Source organism: Podarcis raffonei, chromosome 9 (assembly GCF_027172205.1).
Source record: "Podarcis raffonei isolate rPodRaf1 chromosome 9, rPodRaf1.pri, whole genome shotgun sequence".
NCBI lineage: Eukaryota > Metazoa > Chordata > Lepidosauria > Squamata > Lacertidae > Podarcis > Podarcis raffonei.
Genome location: NC_070610.1, coordinates 70,646,719 through 70,666,637, shown reverse-complemented (window position 1 = coordinate 70,666,637; position 19,919 = coordinate 70,646,719). Strand labels below are relative to the sequence as shown.

The 19,919-nt window shown below is 45.9% G+C and overlaps 1 protein-coding gene across 4 annotated transcripts in view; it reads right to left on the bottom strand.

Moving 5' to 3' along the window:
- Window positions 1-19,919, bottom strand: part of CCDC158 (coiled-coil domain containing 158) — a 39,123-nt gene that overhangs the window by 11,443 nt on the left and 7,761 nt on the right. For 3 of the 4 annotated variants that reach the window (XM_053404334.1, XM_053404336.1, XM_053404337.1), the window contains exons 5-15: window positions 19,180-19,290; window positions 17,881-17,995; window positions 15,764-15,883; window positions 12,917-13,114; window positions 9,641-10,123; window positions 7,861-8,050; window positions 5,550-5,708; window positions 3,422-3,534; window positions 2,128-2,286; window positions 1,523-1,615; window positions 350-466 (exon numbers count right to left, since the gene is read on the bottom strand). In XM_053404334.1, the coding sequence (XP_053260309.1) occupies window positions 350-466; window positions 1,523-1,615; window positions 2,128-2,286; window positions 3,422-3,534; window positions 5,550-5,708; window positions 7,861-8,050; window positions 9,641-10,123; window positions 12,917-13,114; window positions 15,764-15,883; window positions 17,881-17,995; window positions 19,180-19,290 (1,858 nt within the window). The remainder of the gene's footprint in view (window positions 1-349; window positions 467-1,522; window positions 1,616-2,127; window positions 2,287-3,421; window positions 3,535-5,549; window positions 5,709-7,860; window positions 8,051-9,640; window positions 10,124-12,916; window positions 13,115-15,763; window positions 15,884-17,880; window positions 17,996-19,179; window positions 19,291-19,919) is intronic. The other variant, XM_053404335.1, reaches the window with a different exon arrangement.

Below are 19,919 nucleotides of genomic sequence, written 5' to 3'. Positions count from 1 at the left end.
GTCATGGCCAACTCTGGGGTTGTGGCGCTCATCTCGCTTTATTGGCCGAGGGAGCCGGCGTACAGCTTCCAGGTCATGTGGCCAGCATGACTAAGCCGCTTCTGGCGAATCGGAGCAGTGCACGTAAACGCTGTTTACCTTCCCGCCGGAGTGGTACCTATTTATCTATTTGCTCTTTGACGTGCTTTTGAACTGCTAGGTTGGCAGGAGCAGGGACTGAGCAACGGGAGCTCACCCCGTCGCAGGGATTTGAACTGCCGACCTTCTGATCGGCAAGTCCTAGGCTCTGTGGTTTAACCCACAGCGCCACCTGTTGCTAAACCTGGCAGGGATAGTTTGTGATACTTACGATGTGGCCAGCGAAGGCTTGGGATGCTGGTGCGCTAGAAGAGTGGGAATGAGGCAAGGATGAGAGGCGTGGCCTGGCTGAAGAGGAGCCCAGCAGGTACCCCGGTCCTTGCAGCTCCTGTGGACGAAGGAGTGTCTGAGTAAGCAGAATAAAAATTATGTTCATAGGGCTTCGGTTTCGGCAAAGAATCCAGAATGGAAGGTTGCCAGAGAAATGTTAGGCCTGTGCCCACTTACAGAGAGCTCCCTAATCTACAATCTACAATAGCTGCCCAGCATTAATAATAGAAATATAAAATATGGGGACTAGGCTGTTCAACAAACTCAGATGCCAACTCCGGTCAGATCTTGCAGGGTGGGGTGGGGTGTCTGCAGAATGATGATCAGCACACTCTGAATTGGGACTCTGTAGTCACTTTTTCTTCAAAATAAAACATGACCAGTTCAGGCACATTTTTAAGAAAGCATGTTTCAACCCAGTCTGTGCTTTCTCGCCGTATCTATGCAGGAAGAACTATTATAAGAGCTAATAACATCAGCTATGCCATCAAAGGCTCATACACCTGCTCATCCCACAAAGCGATAGATGCCACACTGGTTGAGAATAAATGGATGCAGATCCGACATAAAAACTGTTGATATTCAGAAACCGAGAGGAGATTTGCCCCTGCTTACCTGAAAGAAGCTTCCATTTTGAAACTGCTGGACCAGACTGATTCTATTCATTTAGGGCTCAGTCAAGAGTGAATTTATGCATAAGCAATGTTGCAGAAAGGCTCGTACAAGTTTTAATTACCAGGCAAATTATGAGGCACCAGCTTTCATTAGTGGACTTAATAGCTCAGTTGGTAGAGCACAAGGCTCTTAATGTCAGGGTTGTGGGTTCAAGCCCCACGTTGGGCAAAAAGATTCCTGCATTGCAGGGGTTTGGACCTTCCAACTCTACAATTCTATGACTTTATGATTCTGAAGGAAACATGGGGTGCAGTTTGGAAACCGCAAGCTACCCCCTGCACCCAAAAGTATGCTTTGGGACAAAGTGTGCAATAATTAGCTGGTGTGGGCATGCATTAAGAATGTTCTGGGGTAAGAGATAAGCATGGTTTTCAAAAATTAAATTTAGTTGTAAAGGATATGCTCCCAGTGCACCTTTTCAGTGAAGCCGAAAACTTACTTTCACATCTAAAGTGTGCTGAAGCTTGAAGCGCATCGCTTCCTGTTCCTGCCGCTGCATAATGCACTGACATTCTGCAAACTGCATAGAAGCCTGTGAGAGAAAATGGTGGAGATTATTCACCTTCATGAGGGAACTTTGTGTAGTAAAACATGAGGCCCTTGAAGAGTTTTTCTTGGTAAACTCACACAAGCTTTTCAAACAACAACAACCCTAAAAGCCACTGGATGGTATTCAGCTAAGTTTTGCTCAGAGAGCAGACCCACTGAAATTAATGGCGCCAATGCTCATGGTCATTCATTTCAATGGGGCTACTCTGAACAAAACTGAGTTAAATACCAGCCACAGTCCTGTTTGGGGGCTTGGTTGCGAGTATACTGAGTGGTACAAAAAAGGAAATAAATCCCAAGAAACTGAACATGTGATTAAAAAAAAAGCTTGGGATCAAAAGATGGTTACAAAGTGGCATAAATACATGTGGAAGAAAATTTTAAAAAAGTATGCCATCTTATAACAACTCAAAACAAACAGTATGTCTACTAATACCAGGGACAAAATAATACAAAGTCAGATAGGCATGGTACAAAATATATTATTATTATTACTTTATCCAGTGCTGCCTCCATGGTAGCAAGTTTTTCTCTCAATCGTTTATCCTGTGACTTAAGAACCTCCAGCTCTCCAGCCATTTTGTTGTTTAAAGAAGCCACACAGCTCAATTCCTGGCTTAACTTATTTCTCTCTTCTTTCAGGTAATGTTTCTCCTAGATGGACAAAGTTGAAAGAATAGAACAAAATTTGAAGAAAAGGTAAACACAGCACTGCATTTTGATTTCAAAATCTGAATTTCTGATCATTATTTCCTGGAATTTAGTCAGATTGTGATTACCGTATTTTTCGCACCATAGGGTTCACCGGACCATAGGGCGCACCCAGTTTTTAGGGGGGGAAATCAAGAAAAAAAATATTCCCCCCCCAGCCCCAAAGAGCAGCATACAGGCTGCACACAACCTCTCCCTGCCAGAGGGGTTGCGCGCAGCTATGGAACAAGCCAAGGCAGCAAGCGGGATGGATCCTGCTCGTTGTTTTGGCTTCCCCTTTAGCCCTGTGCAGCCTCTCCTTGCTGGGAGACGCTGCGCAGGGCTAAAGAAGCCATAGCCCCGTGCAACCTCTCCCTGCCGGAGGGGTTGCGCGCGGCTATGGCACAAGCCTGCATTCGCTCCATAGGACGCACACACATTTCCCCTCAATTTTTGGAGGGGAAAAACTGCGTCCAATAGAGCGAAAAATATGGTAAATGGACAATGACCCCACTTCTATGAGGTAACACATAGAAACTGATCTTAATTATCTATCTGCAAACCAGCTGGTAGGTTAAATATTCTAGCTGGACATGATCATTGGCCCCAACTCAGAATGTGATATAGCAAATCATTTTTTAAAAAAATCAGTATTGAAATATGCAGCTTGACAAATTCAAAACCTCCCTGTAAAAGTTATCATAACATTGACATACTGTTCCATTTCAAATGCCCTATCAGCTTGACTGATCTTCTGTCCTTTCTACTAGCCAAAGGAAGATGCTTCTATGTGGGTTTCATGTAAACAATCTACATATTTTGACTGAACTCTCCTAGCAAATGCTGCTATATCACAGGTACCCTGAGGGCTCTTTTAATAAACAAAAGGACCAACCGTAAGATAATGTTCCGTGGGATTTGTGAGCTTAGTTAATTTGATTTTTTTCCAGTAAGAATCTTTGCTAGTGCAAAATACATACGTTCAAGGCAGATTTACACCGATAACACTCATTTTAGCATGGCTTTGGCATGTTAGAATTTGGTCCAGCCATTCTACTGGGACACATTTATCTAAATTATGTATCTTAGCTGTTTTGACCTTAGTTGCGTTGGTCATTGCTTCCTCCAGGAACTTAATCTTGCTCTGCAAAGCATCTATCTGTCCGCGCTTGGCTGTGATTTGCTTTTGCATCCCCATTGCAACTTTCATTGCTATAAAAGACAAGATTTCCAAAGCATTAGCGGCATCGTGTTTGACAGCAAAGTTTAAGAAATGCCTTGTGGGTAATATACTGAGCTTTCGGTAGAGGCAGGGCCTAAGGCTTCTTGCCCTGGGCAAAAATAACATTATTCTACTATGTCTCAAATGAGAGGAAGACAGTGTGCATAATTAAAGTATATTTATACTATAACGACTAATGATCTAACCCAGCTGTTCTCAAATGGTAGACAGGACGCACAAATAGCTTGAAGGTGTTTAAGATTGATAAGGCTGACAGTAGGGAATTGAAGTGTAGAATGTAGGTCTAATTTTACTTAGCATGTAATCTAGATTCTGGGATTGGTCCATGCCCCCCCCCCCAAAAATTTCCATTGCTGAGCTCTTACGTAAACAGAAGCATCTACACTATAAATCTACCCCCCCCCCCGAAACCTGAGAATTGTAGTTTGGTTAGAACACTAAGAATTCTTTGTTAAGATATTTCTACCCCACCCTTTTCAGTTTTCTCTGGAGAGGGGGAAAGATGGTTAAAACGTGGGAAACTGATTGAGGATTAAATCTGTAGATGTAGATCTAAACCTCCTATCCCAAATACGAGGGAGAAATCCAAAAAGAAAAGCTGGGAAGAATTTTCAGCCGATTAAAGCACATACATTTTGCAGCTAATTAAAGCTTAGTAATTAGGCAATTCCACCTTTTTATCCCTTCTATTTGTGGTCTGTTGACTTCTCTTCACCATCATTGCAGAGAATGAACCACATTTTTGTTTGGTTTGTTTGGTAAGATAAATGGAAAAGGGCTTTACAGTACTTACATTTCAATGCAAGCAACATATACAGCAAAGCAATGTGCAGAAAAATACTTCTAATAGTTGGTAAAGATAAAGGGCCCCTGACCATTAAGTCCAGCTGTGGACGACTCTGGGGTTGCGGCGCTCATCTCGCTTTACTGGCTGAGGGAGCCGGCGTACAGCTTCCGGGTCATGTGGCCTGGATGACTAAGCCGCTTCTGGCAAACCAGAGCAATGCACGGAAACACCGTTTACCTTCCCGCCAGTGGGTACCTATTTATCTACTTGCACTTTGACGTGCTTTTGAACTGCTAGGTTGGTAGGAGCATCTAATAGTTGGTAGTCTTAGCTAATACGGCTGAAGCCAGGTGCCTTAGTCATCGATGTGTGATCATCTTGAAGGCATGGTGGAAAGAGAGAATCTCCTCACAGGCAGAAGGAAATATAAAGGATTGTCTCCTTTGTTATAGAGATCCCACCCAGAGGAAACAAAGGAAGTGACTATACACAGAGGGTTCTCTCTAGGAAGATCAAGAACTCTCTGTGTACTAGCCCCGTGCTTGTCTAGCAAAACATGCATTTGTGATTCTGACAGCAAACCCCACATAAGCTCTAAAGCCTAGTACGTATATGCTCGTTCACAATTTGGGAACCACTAATTTTGATCATCTCTAGCTTCAAGATTCATCAGTTCCATGGCTTTATAAATCTACACTGAACACTCCGTTTCGATTAAGTGTTGTCCACGGCATTTTTCCTATCTGAAAATCCATATTAGAAATATCAAATGACGAAATAAAACAGGTTTACAAATTCTGCCTGAAAGGTAAAAAAGGTAAAGGGATCCCTGACCGTTAGGTCCAGTCGTGGCCGAATCTGGGGTTGTGGCGCTCATCTCGCTTTGTTGGCTGAGGGAGCCAGCGTACAGCTTCCAGGTCATGTGGCTAGCATGACTAAGCTGCTTCTGGCGAACCAGAGCAGCGCACGGAAACGGCGTTTACCTTCCTGCCGGAGCGGTACCTATTTATCTACTTGCACTTTGACGTGCTTTCGAACTGCTAGGTGGGCAGGAGCAGGGACCAAGCAACAGGAGCTCACCCCGTCAGGGGGATTCGAACCGCCGACCTTCTGATCAGCAAGTCCTAGGCTCTGTGGTTTAACCCACAGCGCCACAAGGTAACGATCTTACAAAATAAAATGAAATAACACTTCCACGATTACCGTGGCCATCAGATCCCTCCATAGTTTTTACAGTGGCCCTGGTTTGCTCCAGCTCAATCTGAGCAGACTTCAGTTGCACTCTCAGCTTGCCCACGGTGGTTTCCATCTCTTCACTTTTATCTCGGTAGCTGCTCTTCATATTTTCCAGTTCATCTGCAAGGCACAAGAGTCACAATGAAGTCACAGCGTTGCGTATCTCCAAACACATGTGAACGAAATGAACACAAAATCAACATACGTATCTCAGGGACCAGTTGGAGGAGCAGTATTTAAGGTTTTACATGGCAGCACCAAGTGTATGACAGAACTGGGTCGAGGGTGGAATCATAAATGGATCAGTCACATAGCAAATTGTAAGTGAGGATCCAGGGCAGACAGGTAGGAAGCAAGGATGGAGAAGGAAGCATCTGAAGCATGTAGCACAGAACTGGGAAGCCTCAGGTTTAGGGACCAAATCATAGAACTGCAGAGTTGGAAGGGACCGCAAGGTCCAACCTTCTGCGACACAGGAATATTTTGCCCAACATGGGGCTTGAACCCGCAACCCTGAGATTAAGAGTCTCATGCTCTACCAACTGAGCTATGATCCTCAGGAATCTCTCAGGCTAGAGGACAACAAACATGTTTACACCATGTGAATACACAAAGTAGGCATTGCTGTATAGAATTAGCTACAAAAACACAGAGTCCTGTTTATACTGGAAATAAAATACCTGCATCAAATGAAGGAGATAGTGAAGCTGACATACAAAGCACTTTGTATTTATCCCTTCCTATAATTTTGAAGGAAAATGTAACCCATCCACTTTAAATTATTTGATTGCAATGGTTCAGCAGCCAGCAATTTTTAGAGGAGCACATGGAGTGTGTAAACTGAGCCTTCCGCTGCAGGCCTCTACTAAAAAGCAAGTCCCACTGAATTCAATGGAGCTTACTCCCCAAGTAGCTAGGTAAATGCTGTGCAATCCTAAACATTTCCTAAGCAGTCCTAAGAACCTTGCCCCAGAAAGGAAGATCTTTAACTGGGCTATTATTATTCAGAACTTCCTGGTTTAATTTTTAAGTACAGATCTCCACTGGGGCCGTTTCAGAGCAAGAAAAGTACTCCCAAGAGGGATGTGTGGATTGGAGAAATCAATTAAAAATGATATCTGCAGAACTCCATGATTTATAAAAGAAATATAGATATCTTTCCCCTCCTCTTCCTGGTCTATAAAGTAAACTGAGAATAACACAGTATAACACAGAAGGGGAGTAGCCAGTGCAGGACCTCAAAATAGGGTATTACAGGTGTGTGGCAGGGCTGGTACAAAACTGGCTATGGGGCCAGTGAATTTTAAGTTAATATATTCCTGGAGGGGAAATATTCAGGCCTATTAACTGCATTAGCCTGGAGCTGACACTGTCGAGAACCAGTGCCCCAAGACCTGGGACACCCCTGCCTCATTGTTTGTTCAGCAGAGCAGCGGAACTTTGATAGGCACGTGAATTCCAACAAGACACAGAATGCAGGAAAAGTCTTTAGTAGAGGTTTAGTAAGGCATAAATCATATCTTTCCTTGCCAGATCCCTAGCAAGGCAAAATTTAGGTCATGTAGAGCAAATCCAGTTTCAGGAGGGAAAAAAATACACCACACAAATGTAAATGCAAAGATACAAGTAAAAACAGAATAGCAGTAGGAGAGAGAGAAAGAGAGTAACGGAGCACCCCAGGCAGGCAGTTGGTGTTTCTCAACCTGTGGGTCCCCAGATGTTGTTGGACTACAACTCCCATCATTCCTAGTCAGCATGACCAGTGGTCAGGGATGATGGGAGTTGTAGTCCAACAACATCTGGGGACCCACAGGTTGAGAACCACTGGATAGTCTGTCTCCTTGAAGAATTGAGATAGCGCAATAGGAAAGCAACATCTGCGCTTTCTCTGCCTTCAAGAAGGCAGGTCCTCTAGCACCTGAATAAACCAAGTCACTTCATTGCAAGCCACAAAAGACAAGACACCCCTCCTGAATTCTTCTGTGACCAACAGCACTTCAGATGTAAATCTGCCACTCTGGTGTGGTCTGCAGCTGGTGTTTGGATGCAACAGGGGATGCCATGGTGGGGCTGTGCTGCTAACCTGACCTACCTCTGGCTTAGTCACTGCTACACACCGGAGAGGGGAGGGATGTGGCAGCAGAGAGGTCAGCACAGTGCAAATGCACTGGCAGGGCCAATCTGGCCTTCCTGGGGCGCGTACTGTTTGGTTGTGAAGGCAACCCAAAGAAAGATGAAGCAGGTGAACAATATCCTGTCTGGTGGTCCATACCTGCAAGCGTAGCGAGCTCAATGCGGCTGCTTTTTACTTCACTCATAAGCTCTTCTTTTTCCATGCTTACTTCTTTCAGCGCCCGGAGCCTCTCAGAGCTGGCGTTCATCAGTTTCACCTTCTCCAGCTCCATCTCGCTCAGCCTGGCCTCCAGCTCACGAACCTGGATGTCTTTCTTGTCCAGCAAAATCTAGATAAAACAAGCTAATTCTCTTTTATGCTCCTTGACTAAACGTGCTAGCCCATTTGACCTTCACAGGGCTAGTCTAAATAAGGAGGAGGGGACACAACTTCTGCAAAACTTCCCTCCATAGCTGGTCACCTGGAAAGCAATTCTTACTTGCCACAGATGACTAGAAAATGGTAATTTCTAAGCTTGAGAATTGAATGGGAAAAGACACACCACTTTGACAGCAGGGTGCTGATAGCACAGTCTTTGTCCAAATGACAAGTTGCTCAAGACTGAGACGATAGATGAGAGTTAGAGTATTTGTACGGCCAGGGCTATACCCATGGGCCTACTGTATTACCTGACCACTGATGAGCTAGTAGTTGCAATAGCATCCTCAGGCCATCTGCAGTGATGGTGCCCAAGGGCAGCAGAGAGCAGTTCCTTCTGGAAAACTGCCACAGTAAGCTGCTTGTCTCTGGCTGCCCGGGCCCCTGATTCAAGACCCCCTCAACCCTTGAGGACAATGGATTCATCCAGATGCACAGCTATCTTTTTAGATGAACAAAATAAGCAAAATCAGCTGTGGGAAGGGCAGTTTGACCCACACACTAAGGCAGCATTCGTCAACCTGCTGGCCTCTAAATGCTTTGCACTACAAGTGACACCTGCCCCAGCCACCATAGCGGTGCTGGCTGGGGCTGATAGGAGTGGAAGCCCAAAACATTTGGAGGGTGCCATGTTAGTGAAGGCTGCACTAAACACATTGAACAGTATAGAATATATGAAATATGCACTCTCTGCAAAACCAAATAAACAGAAATCTTATAAATCGCTGAAAGTCACAAAATATGCACTCTTGATGGATTCTCTTAAAAACATAGAACCAAATAAACATAAGTCTTATAAGTCTCTGAAAGTCTTTGTAGACTATGCAAGTCTCTGAAAGAAGCAATGGGTCAGATTCTTATCTGGTGAAAACAAGCCATAAAGCTTTGTTTTATGACGTCCCGTCCAACCCAAAGTGGCCCGCAAACAGACGTAGTGAACAGTGATTCCGGATATACCCACTGTTTCGTGGAATTCTTCTTCAGCCCAGCAGAAGGATACAGAAATGCTTCATAAAACCATCTATATGGTAAATGGAATTGTATGGTTACATAACTTTATGACTACTGCTCCATAGCAATTGTTCTATGTTTTCAAGAGAATCCATCAAGAGTGCATATTTTGTGGCTTTTGGAGATTTATAAGATTTCTGTTTATTTGGATTTGCAGAGAGTGCATATTTCATATATTTCATACTGTTCAATGTTCTGTATAGATTATATAAAGAGTTTACACTGACATCGCATTGTTGTACTTGGTCATCATGTTGCCTTGGATATTACTGATAATTGTTTGCAACACAGGAGGTTAATTGTTTGCACTAAAGACATGCCATACGAACTGCCTTCCTGGACCAGATCAATGTGCATTTAGTCAAGCATTCTGTTTAAAGCTAGCTCTTCTGGCCTAGTTTTCTGACCGAGAATTCCCATGACCAAAAGAAAAGCTTTATCTTTTTAAAAAGGTACCAACACTTCACCCCACACAGCGAAACATGCACACCTTAAGCTCATGGAGTTCCATTTTCTTGTCGTTGACTTCTTTCGCGAGCTGGCATTTTTCCATCTCCATCGACCCAGCCGTCCGACTGTGCTGGCCCACGATCTGAGTCATGTTCTCGACTTGCTTCCGCAGGATCTCGATCACCTTCTCCTTCTCCACCACCTGCAGCCTCAGGGAGTCGCAATCCGAGCGCACGCTCCGCATGTGGTCACTCTCGCTCTTCAGCACCTGGAGCTCCTGCAGCTTCCCGTCCACGCGCCCGCGCAGCTTCTGGATTTCCTCGTTGGTCGCCTCGATCACCTTCTCCTTCTCCTGCAGGCACGAGGTCAGCTCTGCCACGTGCTTCTCTGCTGCGTCCAAGCTCACCTTCTTCTCCGTCAGCTCCTCCACGACTTTGCGGAGCATCTCTTTGGTGGACTCTTGCTGGGAGGCCATGGACGCCATCCTCTCGATGCTTTCGTTCTTTTCCTTAATTGCAGACATCTGGTGGGGACAAATTTTCCATATGTTTTCATTGTATCAAGGGAGGTTATTATAATTTTGACTGCCCTGGGTGGGACTGGGGAGCCACGGGGGCTGAAGTGTATGTGGGGTCAAGTCAGTAGCCTCCACCTCCCCCACAGAGCCTCAGAGCAGAGGGGTGGGCTTAATGCCTTTATCCACTTTCTCCTCCAGTAAACCTTTCCCCTAGGCACCTGTGCAGGATTTCCTCATCACCCTGTCACTCCCGCCATCTCTTTCTTTCTTGCCTATTCTCAGCCACTTCTTCCCTTTGCATAAGACAGTGTCCAGCATGTTTTGGATATCTGGTAGCCACATCCATTCTCTATGGCAAAGCGTGGTTTCCAGGATGGAAACCATGTTTGGGGGAAAATATATCTTGTGATGCTTCTAGAGGGCCAGGGGCTCCCTCTCCTTGCCACCTCTGTGGCATTTAACACCCACCAAGCCGTCTGCTCTGAGCCATCCCTCTTGCCAAATGGCTGAAAGACCTTCCCTCACAGCAGCGCATGAAATACTAGGCCTCACAGAATTCAAACAAGGCTTTAATCTGACTCAACAGATTCAAAACCTTTTCAGCTTCAGACGGACACTGAAAGAAGAAAAGGGGTAATGTTGCTAGAACTTAAATGCGCTTCCAAAAGAGAGGAAGCGCTCTTTAACAGTGCATCAGCATGGCTTCCTCCTTTACTTATCACATTTGTATCCTGTCTTTCCTCCATGACTCTCAAGGCAGTGTATAAAGCTGTCTCCACGACTCCCCCCCCCCCAATTTTATTTTCACAACATCAGGTGGGCCAGGCTCAGAGAGATCAATGGGGCCAAAATGAGCCTGGTGGGGATTTGAACCTGCCTATCTCCTTGATTCTAGTCGGTCAGCATGCTGACCATTGCATTCACAACACACTTGGATGGCATCATTCAGGCTGGGTTAAGCAGATGCTGCCCCACTGCTATTTTTCATAACTTTTCGTCACAAGCATTAAAATAAATTATTTCATCCGAGCACAAAAGCGAGATGTCCAGGGCCGTGGTACTTACAGTACCGCCTGGTACAACTGCTCAGTGCCTCAATTTTTCCTGCAGTTGCAGCCCCACCACGGTCTTTAACTCCAAAAGCAATCATGCCACCTGCAGGCCAGTTGAAGAAATACCCATAGATTGCCCACAACTGAAGCCCCAATGTCAGGGATGGAGGAAGGGGGGTGCAGTAGGGGCGGTCCGTCCTGGGTGTCACCACCGAGGGGCGGGGGTGACAAAATGCCAGGCGGCACTCACCACGGGGCATGCAGCGCACCTGAGCCACACATCTCTCCTGGGAGACATGGTGGCTTGGGCACGCACAGGCTCCATGCTGCCCAAGCAGTCCGCCCGCTGCCCCAGCTGCAAGACGGCTGACTGAGAGGAGGCAGGCAGACTCTGCAGGCCCCGCGGTGCACCACGCCCCTATGGGCGGCTCGCCATACCCCTGGGCACCCCGCCCCAGGCGCCTGAGCAGCTTCCTCCGCCGCTGCCCAACATAACCCACTGCAGGCATAATAATAAGAATAATAAATTTTTATTTACACCCCGCCCTTCCTGGTTCAAAAACCAGGCTCAGGGCAGCTAACAACAAATTTAAAACACTTACAGTATTTTTCGTCCTATAGGGTGCACCGGCCCATAGGACGCACCTCATTTTTTTGGGGGGGGGGGAAATGAATAAAAAAAAATTATTCCTCCCCCAGTCGCGGCTGCCGCCCCAAGCTTTGTGCACACCTGCCCGAAGCACGGGTAGCCCTCCGGAGGGCTCCCCGTGCTTCGGGCGACAGGCTGCCGCCCCAAGCCTCACGCGCTTGGCGGGACCTCCCGCCGGGCACGCAAGGCTTGCGGACACTCGCAGGGGCTGCAGGCTGCTGTCCGCAAGCCTTGTGAGCCCGCGGGAACTCCCGCCGGGCTTGCAAGGGTTGCGGATAGCTTCCTGAAGCCTGGAGAGCGAGAGGGGTTGGTGCGCACCGATGCCTCTCGCTCTCCAGGCTTCAGCGAAAGCCTGCATTCGCCCCATAGGACGCACACACATTTCCCCTTCATTTTTGGAGGGGAAAAAGTGCGTCCTATGGGGCGAAAAATACGGTAATTAATGCAACAAAAAACAGCATAAAACAACAGTATAAAACATGAATAACAATAAATTCAGAATTCAAAAATCAATTTAGTGGGAAAATCCATCCAATAAACATTAGATGAGAACCAGGGCTAGCTGGCTAAATTAGTCCTATTTGGGCCAGCGAGGAGACCAGGGGAGAATTAGCTGTGGGGTCCCAGAGCGGGTAATCTTCATAAAAAGGGGAGGGGGAGAAAAGGAAGGGGAATAAAAGATCAGGCTAAGTTCAAGTTGAAAGCCAGGTGGAATAGCTCTGTCTTACAGGCCCTGCGGAAAGAAGTTAAATCCTGCAGGGCCCTGGTCTCATGGGACAGAGCATTCCACCAGGTCGGAGCCATCACTGAGAAGGCCCTGGTGGAGGATAATCTGACTTCCTTAGGGCCCGGGACCTCTAAACTATGATTATTCATGAACCTTAAGGTCCTCTGCGCGGCATACCAGGAGAGGTGGTCCCGTAAGTACGAGGGCCCTAAGCCACAAGGCACAAGAGTGAAGCACACCTCCAGCTTCAATTGAAGGGGTTAGCAGCATCAGGAACCTGTGAAATGTTGCTATACAATCTGCAGTATGGATGTTTCCCTTTGGCTTGGGGGCATTTGCATTGTTCCCGGCTTGGGCCAACCTTTCCTGACCTGACGTTCCATTTGCCCCTGGGACTCCATCTTCATGGACGACACGATGGACTCCATGCGTTGCAGTTCCATGTTTTTGTTGTCCAGTTCCCTCCGCAAGTGGTCAATGGTGATGCTGCTGCCGGTGTCCCGATCCCAGAGCCGCTTGTTCTGCTCTTTTTCCAGATTCAGCTCCATATCTTTCTTATGAAGCTCACTCTGAAAGGCGGGGCGTTTCCCAAGCATTAAATAAAGCTTTAAAAAGTATTCCATGGGTTTAGTTAGCAGCTATTACAATAGGCTGTAGAAGAGGAGAGGAGGGACGTGGCGTCACAATTAGCACTGCTGGGAAATCGGGCTCCTACTTTCCTCCCTCCATCTGGCAGCAGCCTTTCTGGCAGGGTGCAGCAGAGGAGAGAAGAGAAGGGATGCCAGATCACTCCATCTAGGGTTGCCATACATCCGAAATATTTTGGATATACAGTAGCTGGGATTCCAGGATCCGGCCATCAGAAAGTGCCCAGGTGGAAATTGCAAAAATTTCCAAAAAATGAGAGAACTTTTGTGCCCAGATTTTCACTTTTTGAAATATGGGAGCCCTAAGTCTCCATCGACACAGCTGGTCCTTATGGGAATTTGTAACCAAGAACAGAGTTTTGCTTAATTACTTATTTATTAACAACCATTTCTTCCTCCCACCCAATCCATTTTCCTGTTTCGTTGTGTCTTCTTAGGTTGTAAAACTCTGAGGACAGGAACTGCTTTTTGCTTGTCTGTTTCAATTATTTGTTAAGTCACTTTTGGAGCCTTTTTTGAAGGAAGAGTGCGATAATTATTATTTCTGATGATATTTTCTTTTAAATTCTTTGAGAAAAATAATAATAAATGACTAATCCTGCAGGGCAGACCTAGGTGAGTGACTCATTTGCGTAAGCTAAATGCACAATGAACTCCAGCTCAAATTAAACATAGGGTATGATTTCCAGTATCCAAAGTATCGGGAGAGAGAGGGAGAGAGAGAACATGCAAAAGGTACACTGGCCCTCTGGCAGGCAGACATCGGCTAGCTATTAACACCTGAAATGTCGTCCTTGATTTGGGCTAAAGGCCAACATATATTCTTCCCTTAAAATGTTTCTCCACCCCCAAAGCAAGGCTGTAATCTGAAGACGAGATGGAGCCTAAGAAGTTTCCTATTACTTTCCATCTGTGCTCACCCCACCATGATGAAAAGAGCCACCCCAAGCTCCCTTTCCCTAATGAGTGGGAAAGCAAGTTGGAAAAGCCAGGGCAGGGGTGTTCGGGAGGGGGGGGAATGGCATAAGGGTATAAGAGGCTCCTCTTTTCCCTGCTCCAATGCCCATCTTCCCCTTCACCACCACTCCTTGCTTGCTGCCAGGTGCTATGGTGGTTGCTCAAGAGCAAACAAGCAAGACTCCGACCTGTCTTTTCCAGCTTTATTGTTAGTGCAACTATTTACAGTGAAGAGCGTCGCAAGTTCATGTCTGGCTCAGTCGCTAGCAGAATCTGGGAGTGGGCAGTCCTTGTACCTCCCCTAGCATAACGGTCGCGTGACCCCCAACCTTCTCCTCCCTTCCCTGCACCTAAACCTACTGCGCAGAATGGGCGCTGAAAAAGGGGTACTTCCCTCCCCTCCGGCTTGCTCAGGCTCGGTGTTGAGGCTCTCCCTAGCATCCCCTGGTCCCACCACCTCCTCTCCACTGGAAGAAGAAGAGTTTGGATTTGATATCCCGCCTTTCACTCCCTTTAAGGAGTCTCAAAGCGGCTAACATTCTCCTTTCCCTTCCTCCCCCACAACAAACACTCTGTGAGGTGAGTGGGGCTGAGAGACTTCAAAGAAGTATGACTGGCCCAAGGTCACCCAGCAGCTGCATGTGGAGGAGCAGAGACGCGAACCCGGTTACCCAGATTACGTGACTACCGCTCTTAACCACTACACCACACTGGAGAGGGGGCTTCCCTCCTCACCAGAGGAGGAACTGCTTCGCAAGATTTTCGGAGGTTCCCTATAACACAACTGCCCTTCCAGCTCTCGCCTTTGAGCTGATGGCAGTTCCCTGACACTTAGTCTTTTACTTATGACTGATGCACCCAACTCACAATGAAATTATTCCTGTCCTAAATGAATCCTGTTATGTGGTGGTTGTGTGATAGTCAACAGCATTCCTCAGACTATGCCTGTGTGATGATCTTTTACATGCAGCTAAAGAACCCTCCCCAGCACCATTTTCCAAGTCCTGAATGATCTGTGCTAACTGTTCAACTTTCTCAAAGAATTTTCCGATGTGTGTTTTCCTTTTTTAATGTAAAGGTAAAGGTACCCCTGACCATTAGGTCCAGTCACAGACGACTCTGAGGTTGCACGCTCATCTCGCTCTATAGGCCGAGGGAGCCGGCGTTTGTCTGCAGACAGCTTTCGGGTCATGTGGCCAGCATGACTAAGCCGCTTCTGGCGAACCAGAGCAGCACACGAAAACGCCATTTACCTTCCTGCCAGAGCGGTACCTATTTATCTACTGCACTTTGATGTGCTTTCGAACTGCTAGGTTGGCAGAAGCAGGTACCGAGCAACGGGAGCTCACCCCATCGCGGGGATTCGAACCGCCGACCTTCTGATCGGGAAGCCCTAGGCTCTGTGGTTTAGACCACAGCGCCACCCGCGTCACTTTTTTTCATGTAGCGGAGGGTTTATGTAGCATGCAGATTAAAGCTGGCTCTTCATTACAAGCTCTGGTGTCCCCCCTTTTCACACAAAGGATTGGAATTTGATTTACTTACGTAGCTGGACTGTTAAAGTGATTTACAAAAAGCAAACTTTATGGAAGTGATTCAGTCTCAGATGCCTACCACCAACTGTTGAACCTGATCGTCCAAGTTTCCAGTTTCCTGGCTATACTGGTCCCTTTCATTTTGAGCCTCCGCCATCTCGGAATGAACCAAATGCAGCTGTTTCTCCAGCTCTTCTATCTAAGATATTAACACAAAGACACACAAAATAGTCTTACAGCAGATTTCTACGAGGAAGAAAGGGGTAGCATATCTGCTGTGATCCAATTTCTGCAACAGGACAAACGTGGTACCACAGAATGAGGTACTAGGAGCAGAACTCGGCTTCCTGGGAACCTTAGCTCTCCTTTCTGTTTAAACAAAAGCTTTTTCTAGCCTGCTGTTTTGAAGGCACATTTGACAGTATATGGAATGTGCCTCCTGAATTGTCAGGAATCCAAAAGGTGCCTGGGTGGCTATTTGCAGTGCTCGGGGGCCGGCCTTCAGGTTCCTACAGGGCAACTAGCTGCTTCTGATTAGCAAAAACTAGAATCGTGCAAAGTAATTAAAACTGCCCAACCAATAGTGCAAAGCAAGACATAATGCAAGTCTGGTTGGTTTGCAAAGTTGACACTGCTTTCAGGATTCTCCTTTTTTCCCTCAGCGCATAATTTGGATTGCTCGCTTGGATCTTTTTGGTTGATTGAACACCCTCTTAGTTGGTGGAGGTAGAAAGCAAGTCCTGTTACTAGTTTTCACTATGGCTGCTAAAACAACATCCAATACTAATCTGGAAGTGGACTGGGCTGTTAAGACATTAACAGAATACTTCCAAATATTTGTTTGGAAAACTGGCACAATTCATAGATCAATCAAATCTCAGCACAACTTCACCTGTGGTCTTGACCAACACCCATTCATTGCAAGAATACATGTGCTTAGTGATTCACTTCCGTGATCAATACATGAAAAAGTAAATGAAAGGCATGTGGAACTCAATAAAGCACATACTGCATCACTTTACCAAAAAAACCTATTGATATCCACTGCAATGTCACTTTGATCAGCCTACCTGTTATTTGATTTCTTGGACTTTTCTATATAAGAGAAAACATAATTCATTTGTAACGTGGAAGAAGGAACCTGCCCAGCCCAATGTGGCTTGTAACCTAAGCTGCAGTTGGGAATGGAAGTCAAATGACTATGTGTGAATTATTGCCTCTAAATTTTAAAAGACAAAAATACAGTGGTACCTTGGTTCTCGAACTTAATTGGTTCCGGGAGCCCGTTCAAAAACCAAGGTGCAGCTTCCGATTGGCTGCAGGAGCTTCCTGCACTCAATCGGAAGCCATGGAAGCCCCGTCGGACATTCGGCTTCTAAAAAACGTTCACAAAACGGAAAACTTAATTCCGGGTTTGTGGCGTTTGGGAGCTGATTTGTTTGACAACTAAGCCGTTCGGGAACCAAGGTACCGTTGTATAACCTTCCTCTAAGCAATCATTGTCGAAGGCCCTTCTTTGTGTACCTCCATTGTGAGAAGTCTGGAGACCAGAAACATGAGGACAAACCTTTTTCACCACCCTAAAATACTACTACTACTACTACTACTACAATAATAATAATAATAATAATAATAATAATAATAATAATAATAATAATAATTTATTATTTGTACCCTGCCCATGTGGCTGGGTTTCCCCAGCCACTCTGGGTGGCTTCCACAAAGACCAAAAAGACACTAGGATGTCACACATTAAAAACTTCCCTGAACAGGGCTGCCTTCAGATGTCTTCTGAATGTCAGGTAGTTGTTTATCTCTTTGACATCTGATGGGAGGGCGTCCCACAGGGCGGGTGCCACTACCGAGAAGGCCCTCTGCCTGGTTCCCTGTAGCTTTGCTTCTCGCAGTGAGGGAACCGCCAGAAGGCCCTTGGAGGTGGACCTCAGCGTCCAGGCAGAACGATGGGGGTGGAGACGCTCCTTCAGGTATACTGGACCGAGGCCATTTAGGGCTTTAAAGGTCAGCACCAACACTTTGAATTGTGCTCGGAAACGTACTGGGAGCCAGTGAAGATCCTTTAGGACCGGTGTTATATTGTCCCGGTGGATAATACTAAATGCATTACATTCACGATCACAGAACACATACACAGAATTTAATTTGCAAGTGTCACGCCAACATCATTTTGCAACCCACCTTGTCCTGAGACATCCTCCTTGATTCTCGGAGCTCAGAACGCAGCGAGGACACAGTGCTTTCCAGCTGATTGATCTGTCGCATGTACAATGAGTTCTGGTTTCTTGCTTGCTCTCTAAAAAATATAGTAGAAGGAAGAGAGAAAGTGAACAACCTGAAACCAATGTGAAAGTGCAACATGTACAGAGATGATGGTGCAGACATAAAGCCACGACCCTGAGATTAAGAGCCCCATGCTCTACCAACAGAGCTATCCCAGCTCCCAAGCCCTTCAGAAATGGAATACATAAAACAGACTTATAACTACAGTACACCTGCAATGGCTTACTACTGGGTGATAAAATATTTCAGATTCCTAATATTCCAAATAACTTTAATTGTGCCGTTCACATTTATATTGTGTAGAGAGCACAGGATGGGGCTCAATTGCACTTTCACTTGACTCATATTTTGATCATACTGCAGGCTTCCTCAACCTCGGCTCTCCAGATGTTTTGAGACTACAATTCCCAGCATCCCTGACCACTGGTCCTGCTAGCTAGGGATCATGGGAGTTGTAGGCCTAAAACATCTGGGGGGCCAAGTTTGAGGAAGCCTGGTGTACTGCTTTTAATATTTGATGAATTATTGTATTTTAATATTTTGCTGGAAGCAGCCCAGAGTGGCTGGAGAAACCCAGCCAGATGGGCGGAGAATGAATGAATGAATGAATGAATGAAGAACAACAACAACAACAACTGATTATCCCGTTTCCAATAGCTTTTATTGTTATTCTGCAAGCTGTGCCTTCCAAAAAATATATTGCACAATGAATTGGATTTTCACAGATGTGGGAAAAATCTGAAGAGAGTTTTTGCTTAACCGAGGTTCAATTCAGGGGGTACGATCAGTTTTTGGCATGGCACAGCCACAGAACAATGAAAAAAGTTCTCGGACCCAGGGGAATTAATTGATAAACAATGCAATACATTCAAGATATGGATCAAGCAAAAATGTGAATGAGCCCTAAATTTGCTGCAGCTATAGCCTACTACACATTATTCCTGTGTCACTAGAATTTCTCTTCTACTTAAATTTATACTGCATTACACTGGGAAAGCAGGAGGGCAGGGGTCCTAACCAGCTTTCTTCCACCCCAGAATTCTCACCCTAAAAGGTTTAATGAATCCTAAGAGAAATCTAGTAAACAATCCGTGTCCTGCATTGGTATAATCAAGGGTTTCTGTGTATTCACCAGACAGTGTTTGCTTGCAACTTTTCAGTGATGTACTTGCAGAACAGCATTACTGAGACACTTACTGGATGATCTCCAGCTGGCTTTCGATGTTGCTTGCATGGCTGCGAGAGCTGTTCAGCTTTTCGTTCAGAGCTTCCAATTCCTGTTCATGTGTACTTATCAGTCTCTCAACACTGTTATTAAAAACCCCCCACAAAAAACAGAAATGCAATAGTAAGACATCAGTGATCTATCAGTAGAGAAGGCAGTGGCAAAAATAGAGGGCTTATCCACACTTCACTTTGTCACGTTGCTTCCCACTGCTCCCCAGAGAAAAATTTGTTCCACCTCTAAAGAATGGGTTTTCCCTTGGAAGGGAACAAGGCAAGGGGAAAATTGCTCGGACCCATGCCTAAAAAGGGTGTGTGAAGCAGAAAACCTCTCAACCTCGTGCTTTCTAGGCACAGCACAAATCCTCAGTCATGCTTTAGAGTGATAAAGACACAACTTAGGATGAAGCAATGCAGATAGCAGGGGGCTTGATTTCTAATGTCTCTGGGATTGTACATTCTTGTAGGGAAAGTAAAGCTCTGTGTTCAGGGACAATCTAGGCTGGGTACACACCTCACATCTTTTCCCCAAATAATCCTGGGAACTGAAGTTTGTTAAGTGTTACGGGGTCCTCACCGTGGGATCACATTTACCCCGTGCTATACCAGCTGCACTGGCTCCCGGTGGAGTACAGGATCAGGTTTAAGGTGCTGGTTTTAACCTTTAAAGCCCTATACGGCCTAGGACCCTCGTACCTACGGGACCTCCTCTC